This window comes from Geospiza fortis, unplaced genomic scaffold, assembly GCF_000277835.1.
Source record: "Geospiza fortis unplaced genomic scaffold, GeoFor_1.0 scaffold590, whole genome shotgun sequence".
Lineage (NCBI taxonomy): Eukaryota > Metazoa > Chordata > Aves > Passeriformes > Thraupidae > Geospiza > Geospiza fortis.
In genome coordinates this window covers 476,474-492,495 of record NW_005054402.1, presented here as the reverse complement: position 1 = coordinate 492,495, position 16,022 = coordinate 476,474, and the positions used below count along the sequence as shown (strand labels likewise).

General features: G+C 38.7%; 1 protein-coding gene across 1 annotated transcript in view; it reads right to left on the bottom strand.

Annotated features, from left to right (window-relative positions):
• The window catches only part of LOC102032680 (golgin subfamily B member 1-like), a 32,059-nt gene that overhangs the window by 3,609 nt on the left and 12,428 nt on the right, over positions 1-16,022 (bottom strand). Inside the window, 10 exon segments of the mRNA XM_031061160.1 lie at positions 3-57; positions 545-697; positions 1,965-2,124; positions 2,204-2,355; positions 2,640-6,833; positions 6,895-13,530; positions 13,798-13,902; positions 14,314-14,482; positions 14,740-14,849; positions 15,999-16,022. The exon segment at positions 15,999-16,022 is cut by the window's right edge and continues 10 nt beyond it. Of these exon segments, the coding sequence (XP_030917020.1) occupies positions 3-57; positions 545-697; positions 1,965-2,124; positions 2,204-2,355; positions 2,640-6,833; positions 6,895-13,530; positions 13,798-13,902; positions 14,314-14,482; positions 14,740-14,849; positions 15,999-16,022 (11,758 nt within the window).

The following is a 16,022-nucleotide window of genomic DNA, read 5'->3' as shown; positions in this document are numbered from 1 at the left end:
GGAAAGAGTTTTCAGCTGGGCACACAGGACAGCATTCTCTTCTGCTGACTGCACAACCTGAGAGAAATTGACATCAAAGTCATTAAAATTAGCTCTCCCAGGAAATCCCTGCAGATTTGAGACCTGCTGTTTCAAAATTGCATCCACTTTTTGGCAAGGTCATATTTCAGTTGGGATTTAAGGTGTTTTATGGGCAGAGGAAATAATGAAAGCTGAGCAGTGATTTCCCCTGCCATCAGTACAGATGCTGAATCAGAAGCTGAAATCTTGTTCCAGCTAAGACAAACACCTGTTTCTGTCTCTAATGAAAAATATTTGAGTAGAAGTTCAGAGAGTCAAATAAACCTCTCAGAAAAACACCAAGTCAGGAAAGCCAGGTAGAAAGAAAACTGACATTTCATTTGAATGTCCAGGTTGAGTTCTTTTAAAACATCTACATTTCAAAGTAAAATACCATTCAATCATGCAAGACACCACCACTTCAGCAATATTCCAACATGAGGCCAGCCCATCTTTCAGGATCAGAGCTGTTGTTCCAAGCTACCTTGGAATTCATCTGCTGGAAGTGCAGGTCCTTCTGCTGCATCTCCTGGAGGCAGCGCTGCAGCTCAGCCTGCAGCTGGCTCTTCTCAGCCAGGACATGTTTGATTTCCTCTCTTCCATCTGCACTTCCAACAAGGGAGGCAGTTTCCAAAGCCTTAAAAATATCAGGATATTCAGGGTAAATGGTACAGGAGTTATCTAAATAATCCACAGCCTCAACACTAAATATACCCTACAGAATTCTCTTTTCACATTATTTTCTTCTCACAACTTAATACCACATTTGTAAGACACTTTAAATACAAGATTTTTTAATACATATATATAGTTTTAATACTTGCATTAAAAAAATAACAAAAAAATTGCCACAAAAAGGTAACCTAACCTAATTTTTATTTTGCAAATAATGTGAAGCACAAAAATAAAAGGGGAAAAACAACAAAAGACTAAACACCTTTCAAAAATTATTTTCAAGCTAATAAAATCTTGTATTCATGACTTGTAAAACAACTGTTTTGTAAATATGAATTTAAAGCCAAAAGAATCAATTTTGAAAAGAAAAAAATTATTACCAATTTACAGGTTTGGCCTTCTTTATCTCTGGCAGCTTAACATTTCAATATTAATCTCTGATAAGGGAGGGATATGTGCCATCTCTAATGCTTTATGGAATCTAGTCACCCATACAATCATGAAATAAAAGGTTTTTACCACATAAAATACTGCATTACCCACAGACATTACTGGTCAATAGCTCTTACTCATGATTGTAATCACAGAAAATGAACAGCATACAAACTTCAACTAAAATGCTGGTTTTAATGAAATTAAAATGAATACTGCTTCCTTCATTCGGCACAGAAAAGGTAAATAAGAATATTATTCTAAAATAGCACTTTCCTTGAATCCTTCATGACAGTCTACAAAACAGCATTTGCCAGCCTGGGTGTCAGCTGCTGCCTTTCTAAACCCAGGATTTTGTTCCTGGCAGAAGCCAGCTCCAGCTGCTTCAGGGGAAAGACAAGAACACTTCCATTCCCCTTTCTCCCCCAGTCAGTCCTAGTCCAATCTGCAGTAACATGGATTTAGGCTCTGAAGAATGAACTTCATTAAGTGTTTAAAACCTCTCTGCATTAACTATACAAACTATGAAACCTGCTGTCCATGTAAACCACCAAGCTCTTTTTCAATTCTCTTAAAAAGCCTGTCCCTGAAAATGGGTTACAGCCATAAAAAATCTGAAAGAAATAAACCCATTTAATTTTTTGTCAACTTCTTCCTCTTAAATTTTGGATTTAACTAATTTAAGACAGTAATTTACAGGATTACTACAGACTGCTCTTTGGAGAAGCAGGCTGCAAATTTCAGACAATAAGCTGCTACCTTCCACTTTACACTCCTGCTACATTCCATTTTTTTACCTTGACTGGGTAAGTGCTGCCAGCAGGGAGTGACTTCTTCCCAATCATGTCCTGCTGCAGCCTCTGGAGCTCTGCAATCTGCCGGTCCTTCTCAGCCACCGTGATCTGACACTGATTCCTCAACGCCTGGGACTCGGAGAGGAGCAGGTTTTTTTCCATTCTGAACATAAATGTTAAGATGTTAAGCAATTCTATATCCTATACAAATCAGTGAAGAGTATAAAGCTGCACTGTTATACCTTAGTCCAGCCAGCTCGTTCTGATATGATGTGATCTCTCTCTCGGTTTCTGCCTGGAAGGCTTTTGTCTGATGCAAAGCCTTCTCCAGATCATCAACCTTGGTCTTCAGTTTGGATATTTCGACAGCTGCAAGGCTGGCTCCTTCTTTAGCCTAGGTTTAATAAATATCATTAGTGAACTGCAATGAAAACTAGATGGGTGAAGTTTGATTAGAACTAAAATTCTAATCACAGACGGAGGTTTTCCCTATTTGCTTTGTTTAACAGAGTAATTACCTTAACTCCCAAAATTGTAAACACACCTCCTCTGGGCACACAGTGGTATCTTAGCACTCACACAATCCACAAAGTTAAACTCCAGAATCCAACATGCCTCTGAGCATTTTCTGCACAAAGAATAAAATTCCAGAGCCTAATGTGGCTAATTACAACTTACCAAAGTTTCCCCATTGTTCTGAGGCACATCCAAACTATTTTTAACAGTGTTTTTCTCATTGATGCTGCTGCAATCAATGGGAAACGAAGCTGTGCCCTGCTGAGCTTCAGAAGTTACCTTCTGATGGCTGAGCTCCTGCAGCAATTTGTCTCGGTCATCCTGGAGACTGGCCATGGCCTTGGCAAACGCTTCCATCTGCTGGGCATAATTCCCACACTCAGCTGAGAGCCTGCTCACCTCCAGCTCCCGACTGACCAAAGTCCTACAGACACTTCCAAAGTCATCAGCCACCTGAGCAAGGCTAACCTGGCCTGCAGCATCAAGGACAGCCCCATGCATCAGAGAGTTTTCTTTGAGGATACTAATGAGATGGGATTTAAATCCCTCCAATTCAGCTGCAAGTTCATCTCCTTTTTTTTTTTCTGTCTTGAGCTCAGAGGTGTATTTGCTCTGAAGAACTTTGAAGTCCTCTATGATTCGATCTCTGTCATTCTGCAGAGCAGTCATTGCCTTCCCAAAGGCCTCATTTTGGGATCTCAACTCCCTGTTTTGAGACTGAACTTCAAGCAGGATCTTCTCTGCAGAAGCATCAGGTTTATCTCCATCCTCAAGTGTCAAAAGAGTCCCACTGTATTCCTCATCTGCATTTCTGCCTCTGGATTTCTGGAGCTCCTGAACCCTTTTCTGAAGCTTTCCCCCATGCTGCCCATTGGATTCTTTTTTCTGAATACTCTCACTACTTAGCAGCTTCTCTCCAGACTCAGAAACAAGTTTCTCTTTGTTTAGTGATGCAATTAGAGATTCTAAATCACTTACTTTAGATGCCAATTTTTTATTCTCATGTTCCAAAGTCACAGCAGCCTCCTTCTGCAGTTCAGTGGAAAGCTGCATCTCCTTTATTTGTTTTCGAAGATCGTATTTTTCATGCTCAAGGCTTTTAATACACTCCAACTTCTGCTTAAGTAAGTCCTTCAGCTGATGGTCTTTCAGAGATAAAACTTGGTTTAGATCTTCCCTGTATTTTATCAGCTGTGCACTCAGCATTGCATTTTCAGAATGCAGATCATCAATCCGATTGAGGAGGACCCTTAATTCCTGTTTCAAAGAATTAGTCTCACTTGCACTGCCAAGCAGGAGACTGTCCCTCTGGTTTAAGACATCCTGGTGAAGATGTTCCAGTTCCTTGTATCTGGTAAAAAGATCATCCCGGTCGTTCTGGAGAGATGACATGGATTTTTTAAAGGCATCTATTTCACTGGCAATCACAGCCTTCTCCTGACCTGCTTTTTCTGCTTTCACCTGGAGATTTTTCAGCTCATTTTCCAGCCTCTGGCAGGACTCCTCAGCTTGTTGCCTCTCCATCTGCAGAGACCTTACCTGAAGTTCATACTCTTTGATCTGATTCCTATGTTGAGTCTGTACCTGAATCAGATAGTCTGAAATTTCATCCCCTTTTGAAGAAATGAGTAAGGAAATTTCTTTGTCTTTATTATTTAGCATGACCTTCATTTGCTCAGAAATGGTCATCTGCTTTTGCAATTCAGCATTCATTTTTTCCTTCTCTGCTAGAAGCTCTTGCAATTCTTGCTCCTGTCTCATAAAATTACTTTCCAGAGCTTTTATCTCTCTTCCTGCACTCTTACTATTCTCTATGAGATGATTCAGAGAATTATTTTCTTTCAGGAGTGCTTGAAAAGCTTCTTCTTTGGACTGAAGAACACTCTCCAGCTCTTGCTGTCTGTTAAAAAAGAAGGTATTTTCTTCCTTTATCCTGCAGAGCTCTTCATAGCGCTGCATATCAACAGATTTTTGCCTCAAGTACAGTTCATCCTTTGTTTCCTCTACCACAGAATATTTGATATTTAGTTCTTGAATCTGAGTCATTTTATCTTTCAATTCATCTTGCAAGGCTGCTATTCTTTTGTTACTGTCTTCCAGCTGTTTCTCCTTGTTTTGGATGGCCTCTTTGAACTGCATTTCCCAGGTTTTCATCTCGGTGATGACCCTGTCCCTGTCATCCTGAAGGGAGGACATGCACTTTGTGAAAGCAGCCAGTCGTGCCAGAGCTGCGTTCAGCTCTGCCTGCAGCTGCTTGTTCTGAGAGTCCTTGGTGCTGATCTCCTCCTGCAATCCCCGAACCTCACCCATCACCCGATCCTTTTCTCTCTGGAGTGCACCATGTCTTTCCTCCAGGTTCGAAATTTCACTTTTGTGAAGCAACTTCAGCTGCTGGAGATGAAATTCCAATTCTCTCTCGTATCCTCTCTTTTGAAGCTGCAGTTCATCTCCCTTCTTCTGAAGTTCTTTCCTCCAGTTTAGATTCTCATCTTTAAGCCTGTCCACTTCCCTTTTTGACTGATCCAACAGGTTCATCTGTGCAGTAAGCTTTCCCTTGAGATGAAGTATTTCATCATTTGATTCTGCCAGCTTTTCTGATGCATTACTTAAGTCATTTTCAAATTTTTCATTTTTTGACTGTGACAATTTCACAGATCTTTCCAAATCCAGGATCAGCTCCTGGAACTTTACAGAATCCTTTTGCAATTGGTTGATCTCTTGCTGTTTCTCCTTTAAGAGTTCTTGCAATTCTTTTGTTTTGTTTTTAGTTCCATTATTATCCCTCTGAGCACTTTTCACCTTTTCTTCAAATATCTTTACAAGATGGAGCTGCTGCTCTTCCTTTTCTCTAACAGCATTCGATTTTTCTGCCTTTAACTCTTCCAGCTGCTGTAACAGCAAGTTATTCTGTACCTGTGCTGATTTCATCCTATCAGTAAGATGATCAACTTTTTTTACATGATTAAGCAATTCTGTCTCAAGAAATTCTCTCTCACTCTTTACTTTGTAAGAACTTTCTTGTACATTTTCTAATTCTTCCTGTAACAGGCATTTGTCATCCTCTAAAATCTTAACTTTTTCATTTAGACTAACAATTTCTTGTGTTAGACTTTTGAATTCTGTGTCCAGCTTTGTTAGACAATGAGTTTTGTGGAGCAAAGATTTCTCAGTTTCTTGTGCTTTTTCTGAAATTAATTCTCTTTCTTGTTCTAGGACAAGCACAGCTTGTTCTTTTTCAGAGAGCTTATTCTTTAACACATTAATGTCCTTTAACAGTGATTCATTCTCACACAATGCATCGCTGATTTTGGATTGTGTATCATTTTGGTACACTTCCATTTGAACCTGTAGCTCTCCCAAGGCAGCTTTAGTTACAGTGATGTTATTATGAAGGACATCATTCTCATTCTGAATTTTCTCTAAAGCCTGCTTTAGATTTTCAGAGGTTTGTTTCAGCTGCTCGTTCTCCTCCATCAGCTGATGGTTCTGCTCAGTGAGCTCACACAGACGATCCTGGTGTTCCTGCATCCTGGCCTCCTGCTCACGGATCTGCCTTTCTGCTTTGCTCTGTAACTCCTCAACTTCCATTTTCTTGGATTCACCAAGTTGTTTCAGTTGGTTCTTAATAACCTCATTTTCATCAAGAAGATCTTTTAAATGCTTCTGCAGAGCCTCCTTTTCAGACTGTCCTTCCCTGAGTCTTTGAACAGCCTCTTGCTTCTCTTTCCTACTGACATCAATGACTTGCCTCATATCTGCCACTTTACTACTGATATTCTCATACGCCTGAAGAAGTGATTCATACTCCTGCTTTAATTCACTGTGTTTAGCCTTCCATCCTGTCAATTCAACTGTCTGAGAATCTTTTAAGGTATTTAATTGGAAAGAAAAGGCCTCTTTCTCCTGAACTATGGACTCCATGGTGGATTTCAGACTTTCACACGCCGCAGTGAGGTTTTCATTTTCGGTCAGCAGCCTCGCATTTTCCGAAGCAAGGCTCTCCTCTCCGGACAATGGAGCCACAGCACTTGAACTCTGCTTTTCTCTGCCAAGCTCTAACAAGTGCTCCAGCATTCCTGTCTTGTTCACTAGTTCTTCTCTTTCCAACATCAGCTGATCAACCTGCTCCTTTAGAGATTTATTTTCTCTCAGGGCTTCTTTACGTGATATTAAAGCTGCCTGTAACTTCCTTTGGAGGCGCTCTCTGGATCTCTCTTCTGTTACAGCTCTTGGCTCTTGGGCTTTGGAATCATTTAAATCTGCACGTTTTGCCAGTGGTTCTTCCATTGTTTGCATTTGTTTCTGGATTTCACATTCTGTTGCTTCACTCAGTTTAGTTTTCCCACAGTAATCAGCCTCTGATAGTTGAAGAGCGGTCTGTTGCTTCACTCAGTTTAGTTTTCCCACAGTAATCAGCCTCTGATAGTTGACGAGCGGTGACTTTTCTTTCCAAATTATTTTGAAGAGAATTACTTTCTGAACCAACCTCTCCCAATTCCTTTTCAGTCCCCTTTTCTTCCTTAAGCTCTTTGCCCAACATCACAGGTTTACTCATCTCAGCCTTTTCATGCAGCATACACAGCTCTGCCACAAGATTTTTGTTTTCTTCACTGAAATGTTCTACCTCCTTTTTCATCTTAATTAGTTCCAAATTAGACTTTTCCAAAGAGCTGAGAAGTTCCTCTTTTTCACTCTTCATGTCTTCAAAGGCTGTTTTGTAATGGTGGGCTTCTTCCTGGCCCTCCTTTATGGCTTTGTTTAATAATTCTTTTTCCAGACCAAGTTTCTCTTTTAAATCTGTAAGTGAACATCTCAGTGCTTCTATTTCCTCATTCTTTCCTGCAACCTCCTGCTTAGCCTCAATTCGTGACCTCTGCAGTTCCTCCTGGCTCATCCTGTAATCCTCTTCACTTTTTTTAATAAGTGCTTTTTTCTCATCATTCACATGTTCAAGCACTGCCTTGAGCTCTACAGTTTCAGTCTGATGTGCTTTCAACTTTCTCTGTAGATGCTTTATGTCCTCCAACAAGCTGCCCTGACATTGCTCCTCCTGTCTCAAAGACTTTAAACTGTTTGTTTCTTCTTTATCATCACCAAATTCAACCAATATTTTTCTCAGCTCTTTCCTTAACATCTCTGTTTCCTCCTGAAGTTTTGCATAATCATTTCTTAGTTCTTTCACCTCAATGTTTTCACTTGGCACCAAAGTGATTGTGTTTTCTGACTCTTTCAAGGATGCAACGTGAACCTTCTTTCTTGGTTTCTCTGATTCCAGACTCCTTGGGTCAGCTTGCTCTTCTCCCAGCAGTGCCTTGGATGGAACCAAATCTTTCCACTCTAACTGGTTAAAGCCCAGCTCTTTACATTTTGTTTGGAGAACTTCCCAGAGTGCTTTATGCTCTTGCCTGAGCTGCTCAAGGTGAGTTTTTTGATCATCAAAATCTGCTGCCAGTTTCATGTGCTCTTCCCTTTCTTGCTGGATTTTTTCCATATCTTCTTTCATGAACAAAAGCTCCCTCTGTAAAGCTTCTTTTTCTTTTTGTAATTGATTCATGGCATTAACCTCATTGCTGGGATTCAGACACTCATTCCCATCTCCAGCACTTGAACGAGGCTCTTCTAAACTGGCATCTTTCAACAATTCTTCCTTCTTTTTAAGTTCAGACTTCACCTCTTCAAGAGTCAGGAGCAACTGAGAACGTTCCTCTTTATAAGCCCTTGCTCTTTCATCAAGCATAGATTGCAGATGAGCAAGCATAGAGTCCTTCTCCCCTAAAGATTTTAGGTTCTGCTCACAAATATTTTGTTTTTCAGCTATGACATCATTCAGCTCTGCAATATTGTGCTGAAGTTCCTCTAAAGTGGATGCTCTTGAAGATAAGGTTTTGGTCAGATCACTTATCTTGGCATCTTTTTCTACAAGTTGCTGTTTCAAAGTTTCAAGATGAGACTCAAAATCATTACTTTGTCCTTCAATTAGTTTCAGTTTGTCTGTTAACTCATTAACTTGCTTCAACAGCTTCTCTGCTTTTTTCTGTTCTTTTTCTATTTCTTCCTGTCCACTCTTTTCTAATTTCCCAACTTTTTGCATCAGATCTCTTCTCACTATCAATGCCGCTTGAAGCTTCTTTTTCAGATTCTCTTTTTCCTTGCCCATTTTCTCAAGGTTACACTTCATCTCCTCTTTTTCATTCATTAAATCTTTAACCTCAGCTTCTCTACTGCTTAACATAACCTGGTTATGTTCCAGTTCTTTCTTACAATCGCCAAGTTCCTGCAACACTCGGTTTAGCTCTGCCACTGAACTATTATGAACAGCTTCAAGGTCTTCAAGTTTGGCATTTAATGTACTCCTCTCTTCAGAAAAATTCAGCATTTCATTAGACAATGACTCCATGACCTGGGTAACAGAAGAGTCTTTTTCTTTCATTTGCTGGCTTAGACCAGAAATTAAATCCTTCTGCTGATTGACCTGGGATGTTAAGTTTTCGATGAGGTGATCTTTTTCCCCCATTTCTTCAAGGAGATTTGCTACTTTTTTACCTTCAGCCTGCAGCTTTTCTTGACTAGTTCTTACCATTTCTTCTGATTTATTCATCTTGTCCTGAAGAAATTCCACCTGCTTATTTACTTCTGCCAAAGACTCCTCCTTTTCTTTCAGGAGACACTCTTGTTTGCCTACTGTTTCCTTGAGTGAAACCATTTCTTTTGACAGACATTCCATTTCAGACATGTATTTGCCCCTCATCTTTTCCATGTCACTCTGCAGCACCTCCTTCTGCTTCTCAAGTGACTCCATACTTCTTAATTCATCTTTCATGGTGTCTATTTCCTTCTGTTTTTCCAAAAGTGCCAGTTGCAAACTTTCTCCTTCTGCTTCTTTGCTCAGAATAGCAGTTACCAGAGTGGAGAATTTTTCTAACTGAGTTTTACTATCAGTTGGCTGCAGTTCAGAATCTGACATTTGTGCCTTCTTTTCTTTACTTAAAAGCCTACTACTAAGTAATGGAGATAAGCTCTGAGTTAACTGCTCTTTTATAAGATCCAGCTCTTGCTGCAAAGACTGGATTTCGCTATCTTTTGATTTCATTTCACTTTCTAAACTGCTCAATTGCTCAGTAAGATCATTATTTTGTGAATTTGCCCTGTCAAGTTCTGTCACCCATTTGTTTTCTGACTCAAGCAGACTTAGTTCTAGAGTTTGACATTTAAGTTCTAAATTAGAAAGTTCTTCACCCTTCACACTAACCTGCATCTGTAACTTCTCTTTTTCAGTCTTCATCTGCAGTTTGACAGCATCTATCTGCATCCTTGAATAATTCTCACTGGTTTCTAGTTTTTCATGGACTTCCCGGAGCTCTTCCAATTTCTTTTGCAAATCAGTCTGAGATGCAGTAAGTTGTGTGTTTTCAGCCATCAGTTTACCAACGTCATCTTGCAACAGTTTTTTTTCTTTCTCTAAAGACTCCACTTGACACTGCAGACCATTTATTAAAAGTGTGTTGTCATGGCAGTCTTGAGATGATTTGGAATTTAGGTTGTTGAACTCCAACTTCAAACATTCCAATTTCTCAGCCTGTTCAGCGCATGTCACACGCAGAGACTCCACAGCCAAGTCTTTCTGCTGCAGTTCTTGTTCCCGGGTATTTATTTGGTCTAGTGCTTTTTGGTGCTCATTTTTAAGAGAGTCAAGCTCAACAGTCAAAGAATCAATTTTTTTCTGATGATTTTCAAGCTTCCTGTTCTTCTCCTGAAACTCCTCACTCAGGTTCTTCATGGCTGTTCCACTTTCTTCTAATTTGGATCTGAGAACATCAATCTCACTAGAAAGAGCATTAACATTGCTCTCTGCCGACTGTACATTGGCATCTTTCTCCTTTAAGGAATTAAGCAGTCCAGCAATAACTTCATCTTTGTGCCCAAGAGCAACGTTCAACTCTGTTCTCAGGTCGTACTGTGCTGCAATTTTCTCCTGAAGAGATAAAAAGGCATTTTCTTTCTCATGGACTAGCTCTTTAGAGTTTTGTAGTTCTTGTGTAAGTTCATGGACCTGACTTTGGAGTTGAGAAATTAAATGCGTCTTCTCTTCATCTTTTCTTGCTTTCTCTGTCAGAGTTTCAAGGAGACTTTTGTTTTCTGTAAGAGATGATTCCTTTTCTGATAAGGACTGGTCCATCTCAATTATTACATTCTTCTGATGCTCTATTTCTTTTTGTAAATTCTCTTTCATTTCCTGCAGCTCCACCATCTGTTTCTTTAAGACACCACACTCAGTCTCTTTCTCTTCAAGTTGCATCTTTAAATTCTCACTGAATGATGAAATACTGTTGTTGGTGGATTCTTTTTCTGAAACAAGTCCTTTTAGCTGTTCTGCTTCAGAGGCTAAAAGCTGTAACTGCTTCTCTTGCACAACACAAGAATCCTGTAGGGCAGAAAGCTGTGCTTTTAAACCCATGCATTCATCCACCTTTTCTTTTAAAGATGCATCTTTCTTTGCAATTGAGTCATTCAACTGGGATGCTTGTTCTGTCATGTTTTTAAGCTGACTTTGAAGGTTAGAAATAACCTCCATATTCTCAGACAGTTGAACCCTAAGTACATCAGACTCTTCAGATTTATCTTTTAATAACTTAAATTCTTGGGCTTGCCTCTTAAATTCATTTTCTTTTGCCTGCATTGTGTGTCTGAGCTCATCAGCTTCAAAGTTCAGGGTTTGTATTTGGAGCTGGAGATCTGCAATGAATTCCACATATCGCTCTTCTCCTGCCACTTTATCTTTCATTTCCTTAATCAAAGCCTCCTTTTCAGAAAGGAGACTTTCCTCAAAGGTAATTTTTAAGTTTTCTTTCTCCATCAACAGGCTGTCAATTTGGTCCTTCAAATCTAAAATACTATGACTTTGTTGGGACAGGTGTGAAGTTAAAGCAGCTACTTCCTCTGACTTTTTGATTACTGTAACACTAATTGTCTCTATGTCTGCTTTCAATTTTTTATTTTCTAGAGCTGATGTTTCTGCTTGGTGCCTTGCTGAAGTAACTTCAGACTGGAGACATTTACATTCATCTGACTTCTCACTCAATAACCTTGAAAAGTCCTCCTTTTCATGCCTAAGCACCTCCATTTCTTGGCTTAATAGCTGTAGCTGATTATTTAACCCTGTATTTTCTTCTATTTTTTCAAAAACTTGCCTCTGAAACTTCTCAAGTTCTGAACCCTGACTTTTCATAGCCAGGTCTCTTTCCTCTACCAACTGAGTTAATTTAGTCTTTTCATCTTTAAGATTTTTTATTTCATCCTGCAATTCTACAACACAAAGCTTACTCTCCTCCATTTCCTTATGCAATGAATCATTTTGAAGACTTTTCTCCTCTAGAGACTTGTTTGCAGTTTCAAAATCCAAAGTTATGCTTTGAATTTGTTCCTGCAGGAGTAAATTCTTTTCCTTGCTATGGCTGAGCTCTTGGATTAGACCACTGCATTCAGATAATTTATTATTTAACATTTCTTCTTTCTTTGTTTCTTCATCTCTAATCTCCTTCAGCTGAATGAGCAGTGATTGCACTTGTTCATGCAACTGTTGGGTCTGTTCCTTGCTTTCAGACAACTGCTCAGCCAGCACATTACATTCCTTTGTTTTCTCCCCCAGCTGTTCTGCAACAGAACTTTCCTTTTGCTTGGCAACTACTGACAGTTGTTCAATCTCTTTCGACAGAGCATTTTTATCACAATTTAGTACTGAAAGAGTTTTTTCGTACTCAGCAGTGCTAACAGATAACTTATTCTCCAATTCTGCCACAGCCTGGATTTTCTTTAACAACTCACACTCTTTTACATCCAGGAGTTTGGACAAATTCTCATTTTCTCTGATTAGCTGTTCCTTCTCGTTTTCCATTGTACCTATACTTTTTTTCAAATATTCATTTGCTTTTATTTGCTCTGCCAATTTTTCTTGTTTCTCTTCAAGATCTGCCTGCAATTGGTTATTAGCTGAAGCTTTCTCCTGTGTCTCTATCTCCCATTTCTTAATTTGTTTATGCATTTCATTTAATTGGTCATTAAGTTCTTGGCAACACATCTCTTTGGCTTTCAGATCCCCAATTAATTTAAGTTTAGTCTCTTCATTCTGCTTCTCCAAAGCCCCAAGTTTCTGCTCTAATGAAACAATGAGCTCTTGTTTCTCTTGCAACTCTTTTTTAGCTGTTTTCTTATGATCAGTATGTTCTGTGAGTTTTCTGGATAATTCAACCAACTCTTCATCTTTTTTAGTATTTTCCAAAACCAGTTTGTTGTATGAATCTTTAAGTGACTTTAACTCATTTTCCAATGTCTGTGCTTTGCTCTCTTTCTCTTTAAGCAAACAGTTCCATTTTTCCTTCAAAGCATCGTTTTCCTCAAGCTGAGATTTCAAATGTTCCATTTCTTTTCTTTGTTTATCCTCTGTTTCTTGCAGCTTTTCAGATGATTTAGTAATTTGTTCCTTCAGCAGAGCAATTTGTGACTCACACTCCGTGATCTTGTTATGGTACGCAACATTGCTGGCCTTGATTTCGGAGCGGAGATCCTTAATTGTCACACTGTTCTCAGTGCTCTGCCTGATTAACTCCTCGTTTTCTTTGGTTTTAGCTTCATTCTCAGCTCTAGCTCTCTCCAGTTCCATTCTCATGGCCTCACTCTGCTCAGAAAGGGCAGACATCTTCACGCTGGCATCTCTCACATCAGCTGTCTGTACTTCCTTCAGCAAATGCATTTCCCTTTCAGCCTTTGATAAAGCCTCTTCCAAACCTCGCATCTCCTCCTCTTTGCATTGCACTTGATGCTTCAGGATCATAACCTGCTCAGAATATTCTGTCATGTTCAGAGACAAGACAGACATCTCCCTGTCTTTTTCTGACAGAGCTTCTTTCAGATTATCAATTTCTCTTTCACGTTTCTGCAGATCTTGAATGAGTTGAGACCTCTCCTCCAAATGGCTTGAATTCAACTTGTCAAGCTCTTCGTTTGTCTGGTCCAGGTCCAGCTGCATGGACTCCACCACACTGTCTTGTTTCAAAGTCTAAACAGCAAGAAAATGATGTTACAAGAACACTCCAAAGACCTGTTAAAGGGAGAAGCTACACCCCACACACAGGATAAGCATTTAAGGTAATCAGCCTGTACCCAATGTAAAATCACAAAATGTTCTTCTTTAGATTGTTTTAGCAAACAGAAAGCTCAAGGTATGAAATTCAAAGCATCTCATGCTGTCACTTTTGCTGACACTTAAATGGGCCATGAAAAATGAACGCAGAATTTCTTCTGTTATATTCTTTTTATAAATTACCTTTTCTTTCAGTGTAGCAACTCTTTCCGTGAGATCACTGATGGCTGTTTTCTGCTCAATGTTCTCCACTTCATACACACTGCACTTCTTTAAGGCTTCATTCAGCTTATTATTAAAAGTAAAATTTCATGTGATAGAAATACATAGAATTCTATTAAAATTGTGATGTTACCAGTTATAATATTGAGTTTACACAACAGTGAAGTTTATACTTTTAAAATCATAACCAAAAACTTATCACCCCAGTAAAATGTAAATATTTTCATGCAAAGCTGTGTTGGGTCTAAGAAATCCTTACACCAAACTTAATGAATGAACAAAATTAAATTACTTAACTTACTTAATTGTACTTACTTACAAAATTAAATTACTTAGCAACTTAATTAAATGAACAAAACTGTAAAGATAAAGTACAAACTTTCAGACTGGGAAAACAGCAATAATTCTGTTGGGACACAAATCAAAAGTTATGGTTAAAGCTCATCAGTTCTAATAGTAACTATAATTTTAACTTACTTTTTGCTCAACATGCACAAACTTTTCCCCAAGCTCTTTGTTCAGAATATCCTTTTCCTGAAGCAGTTTCCTCAAAGTTTCAACTTGTTCCAACTTCTCTGTCGTGCTCGCCAGTTTTTGTTCTCTTTCTCCAAGTGAATTTTCAAGGAAACTATTTCTGTCACTCAATCTGAAAAGAAAATACATTTTTAGACATTTTGAAAACAAAGCTTGCATTAGGTTTTCTAAACTTACTAACCCCAAACTAAGAGAACCATTATTTTTACACTTTCCACTTAAACTCCAAGTATAAAAATAACACAACTGCAAACAGAAACATGAGCCAAGTAATGGTTGTTTCAAATTTTGAGAGATTATATGCCTCATTAGAAGTTGAAAGCAGAGAAAGCCAATGGTGTGTGGCGGTATAAAGAACCTTGGTTTTACCCTTTAAGCTGCTCATTCAAGCCAGAGATCAGAATCTGATGCTTTTCCACATCTCTCATTTGTTGGTTGCGCAACTGGGTGAGTTGAGTTTGCAAACGCTCATTTTCATTCTGCAACAAAGCAATGATGAAGAGCATTATCACACCCAGAGAAGCATGAGAGAACTTCACTTTGTTCACACAGCTTTTGGAGGTTTCAAACACAGTACAAATCTCCTACTCTAGTTAGATCCACTGCACCAATTCAAAAATAAAACCACCAAAAAGAAAAGAAAAAAAAAGTCATACAACGGCAACCAACAACCAAAAGCAAAACACATCCAGAATCAACAGCAAGTAGGACAAACGTGGCAAACTTGTCACCATTCATGAACAGAAGGTGGCATTTTGGAGGAGACAGAACACACCTGCACTGCCCTCAACAGCTGCCCTTCTTCCTCTACACCAAACGTTACCTGTATTGAAAGGCTTTGTTACAAGAGTCTCAATAATTAATGTAAGCTTGTCTCATCTTAAAACCAGTCATTCTTTTTTATACACGTGCAACTTAACAGTTAAAGAAATATGAGTAATGCACCAAGAGTTTGAGTACGAGATCAGTTGTGTCACTTAGTGAAAATACAGTTCCCAAATTACCACAGTAATTTGTCAGTCAGGCAATACTAAAAATAACTTTTCCTTTTAAAATAACTCTACTGTTCTTTGTGGGCCCTTCAGTATATGGTTTTAAAATATAACTATGTGTCTAGATAATATCTGGAGTTTAGATTGCATGTGTATTTATTTATATAAAATTATGGATCATTTTTATATAAGCAGTTCTTCTCTAGAAATGTGTACATATCTATATGAAAAATTAAATACACACACACACTTAGAGAACAGAAACTTAAGAGATATAAGGAGCGGGAAATTCAAATGAGTCATAACCAAATCTAATTCTGGACCTTCTGGCAAAGGCAAATTCTTCTCCACAAAGAATTCTGAAAATCATCTTGTCTTTTTACTATATTTCTAGAACAAATAAAGCTTAATCCTAATCATAATTCTCCACATGCTGAACAAAAGCAACAGACTTCAACCTCAAAACATAATACAGGATGTGCACACTCTCTGACAACATAATTAATGAGTGTAAATTGGGTTTCAGCCATTTTTTGTCAGCTGCCAATTGATGGGTTTAGCTTAGTGTACGCTGTGATATAAAGAACATAAAATGATTCTCTTGTATCATCAGGTTTACACAAGTCCAAAGCTCACCTGGAGCGCCTCCATTCTACCTTG